This window comes from Aquarana catesbeiana, linkage group LG08 (assembly GCF_042186555.1).
Source record: "Aquarana catesbeiana isolate 2022-GZ linkage group LG08, ASM4218655v1, whole genome shotgun sequence".
In the NCBI taxonomy this organism is placed as follows: domain Eukaryota; kingdom Metazoa; phylum Chordata; class Amphibia; order Anura; family Ranidae; genus Aquarana; species Aquarana catesbeiana.
In genome coordinates, this window is record NC_133331.1 from 18210155 (window position 1) to 18225010 (window position 14856).

General features: G+C 42.5%; 1 protein-coding gene across 1 annotated transcript in view; it reads left to right on the forward strand.

Annotated features, from left to right (window-relative positions):
* The first annotated feature begins 1985 nt into the window (after positions 1-1985).
* LOC141105218 (C-type lectin domain family 2 member D-like) overlaps positions 1986-14856 on the forward strand; it is a 123708-nt gene continuing 110837 nt past the window's right edge. The window contains exon 1 of the mRNA XM_073595105.1: positions 1986-2120. Within this exon, the coding sequence (XP_073451206.1) occupies positions 2036-2120 (85 nt within the window). The 5' untranslated portion in view covers positions 1986-2035. The remainder of the gene's footprint in view (positions 2121-14856) is intronic.

Sequence of the window (14856 nt, forward strand, 5' to 3'; positions counted from 1 at the left end):
CCTCCACAGTTGGGAAAGTCCCAACGGTCGGCAAACTGAGAGGCCACAGTCTGCCATTCCTGTGGCGTTGAAGGAAACTGTGGAGTCAAAACATTAAAAAAAAAAAAAAAGATTACTTTTGCACATAACATTACAAGATGATTAGACACAAATATTCTTGGCCAACATCAGTATAACATTTATTTTAAGGAGTATTTAAAGACAAAAGTATAAGGTCCACTTATCAGATTCCTCACCCCCCTCTGATGGCCCATTGTAAAAATTTTAGGGTGGGGTTCTAAATGAGTTTGGGAGCACAAAAAAAGATTATGGCACTCTGCCTGAATTTAAGGACAACAATAAAATTTGTACACATTTTAGGGGTGTTAAGTGATTAGGCTAGGTGTATATGGGCCAAGGATAGCATGCTGGGGAGGTTAGTGAAGGCAAATGCATGAGGATAAAGAGGACATTCACAGCATATTACAATCATGGTAATTAGGGAATGATGAAAGAAATACAATACATTAGCAAACATTAAAATACATAGAATGTGATGTTAAAGGAGAAAACTTACCCTAATATAGTTCTTCTGCAGGACCTGTGGCAGAACATGTCTCTGGAATAATGATCCCCAGAGCCTGGGGGGAGATGCCTGTAGACAACTTGAGGTTCTATAGACTTCTCCCTGTCGCCAAGTACCGCAACGTGGCAACTAGCCTCTGCTCCGGAGTGATGGCTGGCCAAATGCAGGTGTCCTGCTTCATAATATAAGGGGTCAGCAAAGCCAACAGATGCTGAAAAAGGGGGTCTCTCATCTGGAGAAAATTCCTGAAATCATCAGGGTTATTCTCACAGATCTCACGCAGCAAAGGCATATGAGAGAAATGGTCACGCTGGAGTAACCAATTCTTGGTCCATGAACCCCTCCCCACCCTGTTCATGGACTGGACTTGGGTCAAAGCAAGAACCCCAACACCAAGCCCCCCGCATAGCACGAACTCTACGACGAGCACGTACCCACAACATGGCTTCAAAACAGTCGGCTGGTCGGAACGAACTAACAGAACGCACTGAAGAACAGCAAGTCCTGTGAAGAGCGAGCTGAAAATCAGTAACGAACGGACAAGAACGCACTAAAAAACAGATACGAACTGACTACATGCACTGGTAACCAGATACAAACCCACAAGCACAAACTGAAGAGCAGTAATGGACTGAAAAGCATGAAAGCTGAAAAGCGCGAATTGTCTCTCACCAAACTTCTACTAACACGAGATAAACACGAGATTAGCAGAAGGAACCTAAAGGGTGGCGCACTGGGTATTGAACTTCCATTTTCTAGTCCCGTCGTACGTGGTGTAAGTCACCTCATTCTTGACAGTCGGAATTTGGTGTGACCGTGTGTATGCAAGGCAAGCTTGAGCGGAATTCCGTCGGAAAAACCATCCAAGTTTTTTCGGACGGAAATTCTGATCGTGTGTACGCGGCATCAGTCTCCTGACCTTAATATCATTGAGCCACTCTGGGGAGATCTCAAACGTGCAGTTCGTGCAAGACAGCCCAAGAATTTACAGGAACTGGAGGCTTTTTGCCAAGAGGAATGGGCAGCTTTACCATCTGAGAAGATAACGAGCCTCATCCCCAAATACCACAAAACATTTCAAACTGTCATTGATGTTAAAGAGGGCAATACACGGTATTAAGAACTGGGATATGTAAACTTTTCATCAGGGTCATTTGGGTAGTTTGTGCTGTGATTATGATTTAAAAAGGGGTTAACACAGTTGGTTGATAATAAATGGCTTCAGCCAAACACTAACCATGAGTGAAAGAGAAGTTTTTGTGTTATCATTCATATTCTCTGAAAAATGGCCAAGAAATCATAAACTCTGCCAGGGTATGTAAACTTATGAGCACAACTATACATACTCTGAAATACAGGATGTTATGATCATCACACTTCATAGTTAGATTAAACTGGGCAGATCTCAGCCTGGGTGACCACACAGGAACAGGGGGCTGAAAGTTCAGTCACACCATCCATGTATAGTGTATGTTATACATAGAGCCTATTAGACCAGACACCACAGTGCAGCAGTTCAGGATTCTACCTGTGTTATCAGACATGGAGACAACAGGTAAGCATCTTCCATTATAATATTGTAGATAGATTGACGGAATATGGGATTCATTCTGGAACAGTGATCACTGAGTTATCAATGAGCAGTTACACTTAGGATAGAGGGATCACTGGTGTCACACTAGTGACTCAGGGAATTCAGACTTTATGCTTCATTTTCCTGATGTAGGACTTCACCAACTGGTCACAGTGTACAACATGAATGAAATACAGTATATCGGCAACACACCAATAAGCTATTTTCAAAGTGCAAAGCCTTTTGTTTGTATGATCACACGAAAAAGCAATGTTTCAAGACCATGCAGGGAATATGCTTCCTCAGGCATGCGATGATGAAATCACATGCATAGTCCCGAAACGTTGATTTTCTAATATTTCATACAAGAATTAAGAGCTTTGCACTTTAAAAAAAAGCTTGTTGGTGTGCCAATGACATATTGGACCCCTTTGTTAGTTACTGACACACCATATATATATATTTTTTTTCATTTCCCACCAACCCATTTGTTGTGAGTGATACACAGGGGTTCTTAACTGTTTGATGTTCAGTAGGGTATATAACTCCATCACTTTTGACATTAAGGATGTGCCTTGATCCAATAATCTATTTTGCTATCCTAATCTAACGTGGGTAAACACATGGAATAGTTCTTTAGAAAAAATGTTTGCCAAGGTGTTTCTCAAAGGAATCACTTCAGGATAGTGGGCCAAGTAATCTAAACCACGAATATATTGGTGTCCCTAGTGAACTTTACCAATGGCCTGACCAAATCCATTGCAATCCTCCCAATAGGCACCTCAATAATGGGCAGGGCTGCTAAGAGACCATAGTAATGGGTCAGTGGAGCAGTCTTTTCGCAAATAGGACAGGATACACTCTACTCTTTAACCTCTTTATCTATCCCTGGTTTTATCTATGCCCCTCCCTTCTAAAAGGGCAGGACATCACAAGTTGTTCAAATGTTTCTGTTTATTTTGGCTAGGTGGTACAAAATGTTGTTGATTACCACTATTTGTGTAAACATGTCCAGCGCCCATGGGGCTCCATTTATTTCCTCAGCATTCTCCCAAGCTTTCTGTAGGGTTACATAATTTAACCGTGTCATACACAATTTTCTCTTGACATCTCCAAAACCCCCAGGTGAGTAGTATCAGGGGTGCGCTATTGTTCCTTAGCTTCTCCCAGCGGCTGTATTTCTGTAGTACTGTATGTATCAAAGGTTTGGGTGTAAGCATAGCAGACACAACATTGCCGCTGTTCACCCTGTTAGGGGACTTCACCAGGGCCGTCTTATCAAGCGGGCACACCTGGGCATGGCCCAGGGGCCCCAAATGCATATGGGGCCCTATCAGGGCCAGTCAGATCTAGGGGGAAGCTGCTAGTGCTAGGACGGCATGGTACACTACACTGCACACAGAGTTTAACTGACAGTAATGCCCTGTACACACAAGCGGACTTTTCGACCGGATTGGTCCGGCGGACAATCCGACCATGTATGGGCTTCATCGGACCTTCAGCGGACTGTTTCTGTGGAAAATCTGACGGACTTTAGATTTGGAACATGTTTCAAATCTTTACGTCGGATCTCCGCCGGACCCAGTTCCTATCGAAAAATCCGCTCGTCTGTATGCTAGTCCGATGGACGAAAACCGACGCTAGGGCAACTATTGGCTACTGGCTCTGAACTTCCTTATTTTAGTCCGGTCGTACGTCATCACGTACGAATCCGTCGGACTTTAGTGTGATCGTATGTAGGCAAGTCCGTTCGTTCAAAAGTCCGTCGGAAGTCCGTCAAAAGTCCGTCGAAAGTCCATCGGAAAGACTGTCGGACCTTTGTTGCTGAAAAGTCCGCCCGTGTGTACAGGGCATAACTTTCTTAGCAGCGGCGCGCACCTGCTCCCTGCAGTCTTTAAAGCGGAGTTCCACACAAAAATGTAACTTCCGCTTTTCGGAACCCTCCCCCCCTCCGGTGTCACATTTGGCACCTTTCAGGGGGGAGGGGGGTGCAGATACCTGTCTAAGACAGGTATTTGCACCCACTTCCGGCATAGACTCCCATGGGAGTCTATGCTTCTTCCTGTCCCTCCGCGCTGTCTCCTGGGAAACACACAGCTCCCAGGAGATAGCGGGGACCAGTTACGATGCGCAGCGTGACTCGCGCATGCGCAGTAGGGAACTGGGAAGTGAAGTCACAATGCTTCACTTCCTGATTCCCTCACCTAGGATGGCGGCGGTAGCTGGCGAGAACCAATCGGGTTCTCGGCGTCGCCTGCCATCGCTGGACCCTGGGACAGGTAAGTGGCCATTTATTAAAAGTCAGCAGCTGCAGTATTTGTAGCTGCTGGCTTTTAATATTTTTTTTTTTAGGTTGATGTAGGTGGACCCCCGCTTTAAGTTGTCACCATGTCTGATTGCTGCTGGTGTGGGCAGCACGAGCTGACGCCCCGGCCCGGGAACCCCAGGAGTTTGTGGCTTGGAGCGGGTGCACTGTCACTGTTCTGTGCCGATCCATTTACTCAATATCTCACTTGTGCAAAGCCTATGAGTGAGGTATGGAGAGGCACTGAAATACGAGTGCACAGCACAGTGTGTTGGACGGGCCAGTGACTCTGCTCCTCCTCCTGCATCCTCCTGCATCCTCCTCCATCCTCATCCATCCTATCCCTGCTGTGCCTGCCCCATCAGTCCCCCCCCATACTCCACCCCCTGCTATGCACATACACAGAGCACTGTGAAAGGACGTGTATGTGCAGGACAGATGCAATATTGGAGTACACACACTACAGCTGCAGCAGGCACATAGTGGTAGCTCCTGGCTGGCGAATTGGGTGAGTTTGTCTAAACCTCCCCACTCCCCTTGTTAATTGCAGATGGCCTTCCCTCTGTTCTGAGTCTCTGAGGGCTAGGGCTACATTAACACCAGCGATTAGGACCGGTGTGCATTGTAGCAGCAGTTCCTCCTGCGACTGTCAGTGGGTACATGCGGCTGCTGACCCTGTTATAGTGATCGCTACTGCATGCACTTTCTCTCTGTCCAGCAACAATCACCACAAGAAGAATCGCACAGCAATGCAAAACGTCTCACAACTGTACATCACCGTGAATGGAAATGGAGTGAGTACAAAGAAGGGCAACAAAGCTAATAAAGGGTCTGGAGGATAATAGTTATGAGGAAAGGTTGCGAGCACTGAAGGTATTCTCTCTGGAGAAGAGACGCTTGAGAGGGGATATGATTTCAATATACAATACTGTACTGGTGACCCCACAATAAGGATAAAGGGAGGGAGTTTAACAAGACTCGTGGCCACTCATTAAAATTAGAAGAAAAGAGGTTTAACCTTAAACTTTGTAGAGGGTTCTTTACTGTAAGAGCGGCAAGGATGTGGAATTCCCTTCCACAGGCGGTGGTCTCAGCATCGATAGTTTCAAGAAACTATTAGATAAGCACTGACATATAATCACACACATGGGTTGGACTTGATGGACTTGTGTTTTTTTTCAACCTCACCTACTATGTAACTATATATGTAATGAAGTGCACATTTTTTACATTCCAAATAAAGTTTATTCAAGAAAAAGGGAGCCATGTGATGCGCTGAATCGCCCACCACACTGCCCCCACCACAGCCAACTATGCAGAGCTGCCGGTGTGGTGAATCATTCCGGCAACTCTGCATTATGTGTGAATACAGCCTGAAAAATAATCCAAATGTCTCTTTTTAGAGACATTTGTCAGCCAGTGAGGAAGTGATGTCAGCTCCTAACCACTTGTTTTAACTCCCAAAATGCTGCATCACCCCACCACAATCACGTGCATTGCACACGGTTGCAGCACGGATCTATCTAATCTAATAAACTAATAATCTGATATCAAATCTAACAAACGAGTAATGATAACAAATCTGATAAAATAATAATCTATTAAGAAATCTAATAAGTCTATCATCTATTTTTATACTTAAATTCTTGTGAGTAAGTGCGAAAATTGGGACAGGCTTGTAGGGGCCCCAGTGCATTTCCATTTTCCCCTGGGGCCCATGATGCTGTTAAAATGGCCCTGAACCCCACCTTTCTAAAATCAGTACACGCCTGTCAATTTGGTGGATTCTCCACCTGGTGACCCCTTGGTTTCAGAGGGCAACATAGAGAAAGTATCCTTCTACTAAGCAAAGGGAAGTCTCTTCCGATGATTACTTTGTGTAGGAAACCATGGACCACAACCCAGTTAAGAAGAAAGGCCAGTTCATACATCTTAGACCAGGGTAACTTTTTCAATTGGTTGGCTCTGCTTGTGTCACAATAGTCACACCGAGCTGACACAAGGATCTCAGTCTTCAAGCAGTCATAATCTGCAGCCACCTTTGGGGCCAGGTTAAAGTATCCAGAGAGGAGAGGTACCAGCAAACCTGCCCACTACTCCTTAGGCCACCGTTTTCGGTCTGTGATCCTCTAAATGTATAAAGAACTGCCTTTATGCCATGATCCAGTGCCCTCTGTCGCTTACCGGAGCTGTCGGTAGCGGCGGAGGCAATCGCGTCCTTCTCCATGCTGTGCCTGGAGACGAGTGAGGCTAAGATGGCGCCTACTCATCTCCATGACACTGCTGGGCGGAAGCAAAGTCAAAACGTCACTTCCACCCATACGTCTTAAAGGCACATTTTTTTCAATGCCATTTTTTTAAATGACTTTTTTTTTTCTTTTTTTATTGCATTTTAGTGTAAATATGAGATGTGAGGTCTTTTTGACCCCCAGATCTCATATTTAAGAGGACCTGTCATGCTTTTTTGTATTACAAGGGATGTTTACATTCCTTATAATAGGAATAAAAGTGACACCATTTTTTTTTAAACTGTGTAAAAATAAATAAAATCATGTAAAATAAATAATAATAAAATTTTTAAAAAAAAACCCCTGTCCCGACTAGCTTACGCGCAGAAGCGAACACATACGTGAGTAGCGCCCGCATATGAAAATGGTGGTCAAACCACACATGTGAGGTATCGCCTGGTAGAGCAAGAGCAATAATTCTAGCCCTAGACCTCCTCTGTAACTCAAAACATGCAACCTGTAGAATTTTTTAAACGTCACCTATGGAGATTTTTGAGGGTAAAAGTTTGACGCCATTCCACAAGGGGGTGCAATTTTGAAGCGTGACATGTTGGGTATCAATTTACTCAGTGTAACATTATATTTCACAATATAAAAAAAAATTGGGCTAACTTTACTGTTGTCTTATTTTTTTATTCACAAAAGAGGTTTTTTTTTTTCCAAAAAAGTGTGCTTATAAGTCCGCTGCGCAAATACGGTGCAAAAAAAAGTATTGCATTGACTGCCATTTTATTCTCTAGGGTGTTAGAAAAAAAAAATATATAATGTTTGGGAGTTCTAAGTAATTTTCTAGCAAAAAAAAATGTTTTAAACATGTAAACACCTAAAATCCAAAACGAGGCTGGTCCTTAAGTGGTTAAAGATGTTGTAATCCCTTTACAACCACTTTTACCTACAGGCAAGCCTAGATTACCTAGGCTTACCTGTAGGTGCTTGAAATATCTCCTAAACCCTGGCGCCCGTACAATGACAGGCTCTGACGTCTACGGCGCATGCGCTGTAGACAACGGTGCAGGCGCACTTTAGAAACGGCGATCGTGCTGTTTCTAAAGGAGGTCATGCTGTGAGTGGCAGCTCCCGCGCACATGCGCAGGAGTGACGTCATTGTGGCTGCGGCCAATCACAGCGCTGGAGCCGTGTTACCCGGAAGTAACCCCTGGGAGAGATGTCGCTGCTGGAGCGTTGTATGAGGACGGCTGCGGGGGGCTTCGATCTGAGGTGAGTATTACATAATGAGCTAGTATGTTATACTAGCTCATTATGCCTTTGTCTTGCAGGTGTTTTTTTTAAAAAAAGTGGGTTTACAACCACTTTAAACATATTCACATTAAGATAAAACAAAACACAAAATCCTTCTTACTTTACTAAGGGTCACAATCAATGCAGTAGGTTTTTACTCAGCCTCGTCAATTTCCTTTATGGTGGGCGAATCCTTCAAGCACTTCTCACACAGCACGTAGCAAAAACAGTCTCTCATTTCCTCAGTCACTAAGTTTTTCAAACTCACAGCAAAACTTCCTGTGAGGTTTCTCTGCTTTTTTCTACCAAGTCAAGTATTCTGCCAGGTGGACTTGTGACCAGGCTGCAGACTAGGGTTGCACCGATACTGATACTAGTATCGGTATCATGCAAATGCTCTGATGCTTAATCCGAGATCTCCTGACAGGGCCGCTGATAGGCCAGTACAGCCGGCCTTGTTGTACCAGGCCTGGCATCCTCAGCGTAGCAGGGGAGGCCGTGCAGCCTCACAGATCGGTGTGATGGTGGGGCCAGTTATAAGCACCAATCCCCCTGTATGGCTTTCAATAAAGCAGCTGGCAGCTGCTTCACTTTCTCTCCCTCCTGCTTTATATAATGCTATACAGGGAGATCGGTGCCCATAACTGCCCCCACCAGTGCACTGATCACCCTTGACTGTCCCCTGTGTCCTCCTCCGGCTCCCGATATCCTCTGTGTGCTCCTCCAGCTCTCAGGGTCTTCCTCCGGTCCCCCCCTCGTCCCAGAGCTGTCAGAATGGAGAGCGGAGGAAGGAGCTGGTAAATATGTAATATGTACTGTGTTTACGATGTTTCAGTTTATGAATGAGCAGGAGCCTCTGTCTTCAATCTCCTTTTAATAATTAAAAAAAAACAAAACCAATTATACAGATACTATGTATATGTATGTAAGTGTGTATGTACAGTGGGGCAAAAAAGTATTAAGTCACCAATTATGCAAGTTCTCCCACTTAAAAAGATGAGAGAGGCCTGTAATTGTCATCATAGGTATACCTCAACTATGAGAGACCAAATGTGGAAACAAATCCAGACAATCACATTGTCTGATTTTTGAAAGAATTTATTTGCAAATCATGGTGGAAAATAAGTATTTGGTCAATATCAAAAGTTCATCTCAATACTTTGTTATACAGGCATACCCCACCTTTAAGTACTCAATGGGGTTTATTTACTAAAGCTGGAAAGTGCAAAATCAGGCTCAATTCTGCATAGAAACCAATAAGCTTCCAGGTTTTATTACCAAAGCTTAATTGAACAAGCTGGGGTTAGAAGCTCATTGGTTTATGCAACAGTGAGCCTGATTTTGCACTTTTCAGCTTTAGTAAATAAACCCAATCGTGTACTTAAAAGTGGGGTATGTCTATATATCCTTTGTTGGCAATGACAGAGGTCAAACGTTTTCTGGAAGTCTTCACAAGGTTGTCACACACTGTTGCTGGTACAATGGCCCATTCCTCCATGCAGATCTCCTCTAGAGCAGTGATGATTTGGGGCTGTCGCTGGGGAATACGGACTTTCAACTCCCTCCAAAGGTTTTCTATGGGGTTGAGATCTGGAGACTGGCTAGGCCACTCCAGGACCTTGAAATGCTTCTTACAAAGCCACTCCTTCATTGCCTGGGCGGTGTGTTTGGGATCATTGTCATGCTGAAAGACCCAGCCACGTTTCATCTTCAATGCCCTTGCTGATAGAAGGAGGAGGTTTGCACTCAAAATCTCACAATACATGGTCCCATTCATTCTTTCATGTACACGGATCAGTCGTCCTGTGCCCTTTGCAGAGAAACAGCCCCAAAGCATAATGTTGCCACCCCATGCTTCACAGTAGGTATGGTGTTCTTTGGTTGCAACTCAGCATTTTCTTTCCTCCAAACACGATGAGTGGTGTTTCTACCAAACAGTTCTACTTTGGTTTCATCTGACCATATGATATTCTCCCAATCCTCTTCTGGATCATCCAAAAGCTCTCTAGCAAACCTCAGACGGGCCCGGACATGTACTGGCTTAAGCAGGGGGACACGTCTGGCACTGCAGGATCTTAGTCCCCGGTGGTGTAGTGTGTTACTGATGGTAGCCTTTGCTACGTTGGTCCCAGCTCTCTGCAAGTCATTCACTAGGTCCCCCCCCCCCCCTTGTGGTTCTGGGATTTTTGCTCACCGTTCTTGTGATCATTTTGACCCCACGGGGTGAAATCTTGCGTGGAGATTATCTGTGGTCTTGTATGTCTTCCATTTTCTAATTATTGCTCCCACAGTTGATTTCTTCACACCAAGCTGCTTGCCTATTGCAGATTCAGTCTTCCTAGTCTGGTGCAGGTCTACAATTTTGTTTCTGGTGTCCTTCGACAGCTCTTTGGTCTTCACCATAGTGGAGTTTGGAGTGTGACTGTTTGAGGTTGTGGACAGGTGTCTTTTATACTGATAACAAGTTCAAACAGGTGCCATTAATACAGGTAATGAGTGGAGGACAGAGGAGCCTCTTAAAGAAGAAGATACAGATCTGTGAGAGCCAGAAATCTTGCTTGTTTGTAGGTGACCAAATACTTATTTTCCACCATAATTTGCAAATAAATTCTTCCAAAAATGAGACAATGTGATTGTCTGGATTTGTTTCCACATTTTGTCTCTCATAGTTGAGGTATACCTATGATGACAATTACAGGCCTCTCTCATCTTTTTAAGTGGGAGAACTTGCACAATTGGTGGCTGACTAAATACTTTTTTGCCCCACTGTATGTATGTATGTGTGTGTGTGTGTGTGTGTGTGTATATATATATATATATATATATATATATATATATATATATATATATATATATATATTTAACTTCTTACATCATTCTACCTATGATTCTCATTCCCACCTCTCTACTCCATTCATTCCTAATCACTTAAACCAATACAATAACCACTTGAGAAAGGAGAAAAAAAGGGGGGGGATACGGTCCCATCTATAGATATTGTATAATACTTACCGAGGCTCTAAACTTCTCCCACTGCTGCCATGCTTTTTGATTTAAATTACTTAAATTGTCCTCAAAATTAATCATTTGTTCCATTGATTGCATTTCGTTCATCTTGCAGACCCATTCTTTTGTGGGACCTTTTGTTTTTCTCCAATTTCGAGCTATTATTATTCTGGCAGCTGTTATTATATAGCGAAGGACATCCGCCCCAATAACTTTCATTGATCCAGGAAGAATAGATAATATTGATGTTAATACTGGGCTGTATCTCAATTCCCGATATCTGATTTTAATTAAATATCCTAAGCTAGAAGTCCTTCACCAATGGACAACAGTACCATATATGTGTCATTGTACCTTTTTCCCTAACCACTTAAGCCCCGGACCATTTGACTGGCCGAAGACCAGAGCACTTTTTGCGATTTGGCACTGCGTCGCTTTAACTGACAATTGCGCGGTCGTGCGACATGGCTCCCAAACAAAATGGACGTCATTTTTCCCCCACAAATAGAGCTTTCTTTTGGTGGTATTTGATCACCTCTGCGGTTTTTATTTTTTGCGCTATAAACAAAAAAAGAGCGACAATTTTGAAAAAAACACAATATTTTTTACTTTTTGCTATGATAAATATCCCCCAAAAATATATAAAAAAAACATTTTTTTTCCTCAGTTTAGGCCGATATGTATTCTTCTACATATTTTTGGTTAAAAAAACCACAATAAGCGTTTATTAATTGGTTTGCGTAAAAGTTATAGCGTCTACAAAATAGGGGATAGTTTTATGGCATTTTTATTAATAATTATATAATAATTTTAATAATAATAAATGGCGGCCATCTGCGATTTTTATCGTGACTGGGACATTATGGTGGACAGATCAGACACTTTTGGCACTATTTTGGTGTGATTTACTTTGTAAATGTGACTGGCAGTGAAGGGGTTAACCAGGAGGGGGCGCTGTAGGGGTTACGTGTGTCCTAGGGATGTGTTCTAACCATAGGGGGGAGGGGCTACGTGTGACACGACACTGATCACCGCTCCCGATGACAGGGAGCGGTGATCAGTGTCCTTATCACTAGGCAGAATGGGGAGATGCTTGTTTACATCAGCATTTCCCCGTTCTTCCTCTCCGTGAGGCGATCGCGGGACTCCCGGCTGGGCAGATCAATGTATATATACGTTGCCCTTTAGGACGCGGCGTTGTGGGCGCGCAGTCACACTCACGGAGCTCGCGGCGGGCGGGCGCGCTCCCACAATTCCGCGTCTTAAAGGGCAACATATATATACATTGATCTGCCCAGCCGGGCCATTCTGCCGACTTAGATCGGCTTGCGCCGGTCGGCAAGTGGTTAAGACATCTCCAACATGTTTCCGAGTTATTTCCATTTATTTTATGTAAATCAACCAGGCCCCAATACAATCTCATCATAATTTTATCATTTCATGTTTAGTTGCTACCAATAATTTGTGTATTATTTGAAATGCCTTCTTCCACTCCGGTAGTGAAATTGGTCACTCTATTTCAGTTTCCCATTTTTTCATGTGTTATTTCCTCCAAAGACCCAGAGGAATGTAGAAATGTATATGTGATTGACAGATTATGAGTCGGTTTCTGTTCTTGCGTTAAAATTTGCTCAAAGTTAGTTAATGATCTATCAATCAGGGAAAGTTGTATATTTGATCCAATATATGTATTTAATTGGCACCATTGCAACCATTTTTGTTTATGTTCATGTCCTAATTCATCTAACCGAGGAAGCTTACTATCTACTAAGGTCTGTACTGTCCTTGTATTTTCTGACCTATTCCATTTGATAAAGTGTATAGCCTCTAATGCCGGTAGAAATTCTGGGTTAGAGAATAGTGGGGTCATAGGCCCATCCAGAGTGGAGAGACATTTCCTTTTCATCACTATGTCCCATATCTTTAATGTTGCTGTCACAAAAAGTGTTAGTTCTTTTTTTTTCCAGGACGAAACTGGGGTTTAATCCATGGAAGTGACTTAAGTTGTAGAGAAATAATATCTTCTTCTAAGGTTACCCATTGTGTATATTTCTCATTGTGCAAACCAATCAATAATTCTAATTATAGATGCTGCATGTAGATAAGTTATAAAATCTGGGAGAGCAAGGCCTCCAATTTTCTTTTATTCCAATTAGGATTTCTCTTTTTATCCTTGATAATTGTTGAGCCCAGATAAAGCTTCCTATGGCTAATTAATAATTAAATTAATTGAAGGGGCCATAGGTATTGCCTGAAACGCATATAATCATTTTGGTAATGTATCCATTTTCACTACATTAATTCTCCCCATGCATGAATAGACCACTTTATCATATCTTTGAAGTGATTTTATAACTTTTCGGATCAATGGCGAGTAATTTAGCTCCTGTAATTTAGCCATATCTCTTGGGATATAAATCCCTAGATATTTGATTGCTGTTTCTTGCCATTTAAAAGAAAAGTTTTTTTTTTCTTTGAAGGAGTTCCTGATCTTCTTTTCACAGTGATATATTTAACATCTCTGACTTATCATAATTAACTTTGAAGTTTCTTACCTCTCCAAACCTTTTAAATTCATGTATAAGATTAGGTAGTGTCGTTATCGGATTTTTGACATATAATAAAATCATCCACATATACTGACATTTTATATTCTTTTTCTTTGACCTTAATACCTTGAATATCGCTTTTACTGCATATTGCTTTAGTAAGATGTTCCATTACTATCACATATAACAAGGGAGACGGGGGACAGCATTGTCGGTTGCTATTTGATATTTGCACATATTCCGAAAGTATACCATTTGTTCGTATTTTTGCTCTGGGATTGGAATATGAGGCCATAATCCTATGTAGCATCCGAGGCCTCAACCCCGAGTTGATTCAGAGCTTCTTCCAGGAAACACCAGTCCACCCTATCAAATGCCTTCTCAGCATCAACCGATAAAAGGCACGATGGAATGACGTTTCTACGGGAATATTCCATCAATGTGCAGGTTTTTATTGGGTTGTCCCTTGCCTCCCGACTCATCGTAAAGCCCACTTGATCTAGGCTAATATGCGTGGGTAAGATTGGTGTCATCCTATCCGATGATTTAAGAATGCAGACGCAGGTCTATATTTGTAAGGGAAATTAGTCGGTAGTTACCGCAAATCTTATGGTCCTTATCAGGTTTAGGGATAAGTGCGATTGTGTGCTTCCATACTCTGTGCAGCAAAGATTTGAGGGGAAGATATGGAGTTATATGTCCTGCTAAGAATAGGAAAAAGCATCTTTTTATAAAATCGAGGAGTATATCCATTCGGGCCCAGACGTTTTCCAGGGAACAGCCCAGATATAGCTTGTTTTATTTCTACTATTGAAAAGTCTCTTCCCAATTCCTTGGTTATTTCTTTGGGAATAACAGCTAATGCTGTTTCTCTGATATATTGGCGTATTTCTTTTTGTCTTTCCCACCCATCCTTGCTTCTCTTTTGTGTTGGTATATTATATAATTTAGAGTAGTTTGTGTGAAATGTCTTAGATTTCCGCAGGATCATATGTTATTTCCCCCCGTGTTTTTTTTTTTTTTATTTTAACTATAGAAGTCGCGGGTTGTCATTGTTTCAAAGTTTTTGCTAACAATTGCCCCAGTTTATTCCCTTGTTGATAAAACCTGGCCCTATTTTTATCCCTTGTTCGCAGGGATTGCTCATTCAACAGGGTTTGTAATTCAATGCGTTTATCATTTAATCGCATTCTATTTTCTGAGGTAAGATTTTGTTGGTGAAAATTTTCTAATATTGAAATCTCCTTTAATAGTTGAGATATTTTAGCTGATTTCTCTGCTTTCAATCTAGCTCCATGTTTAACCACTTAATAACCGGCCCATAGCCAAAT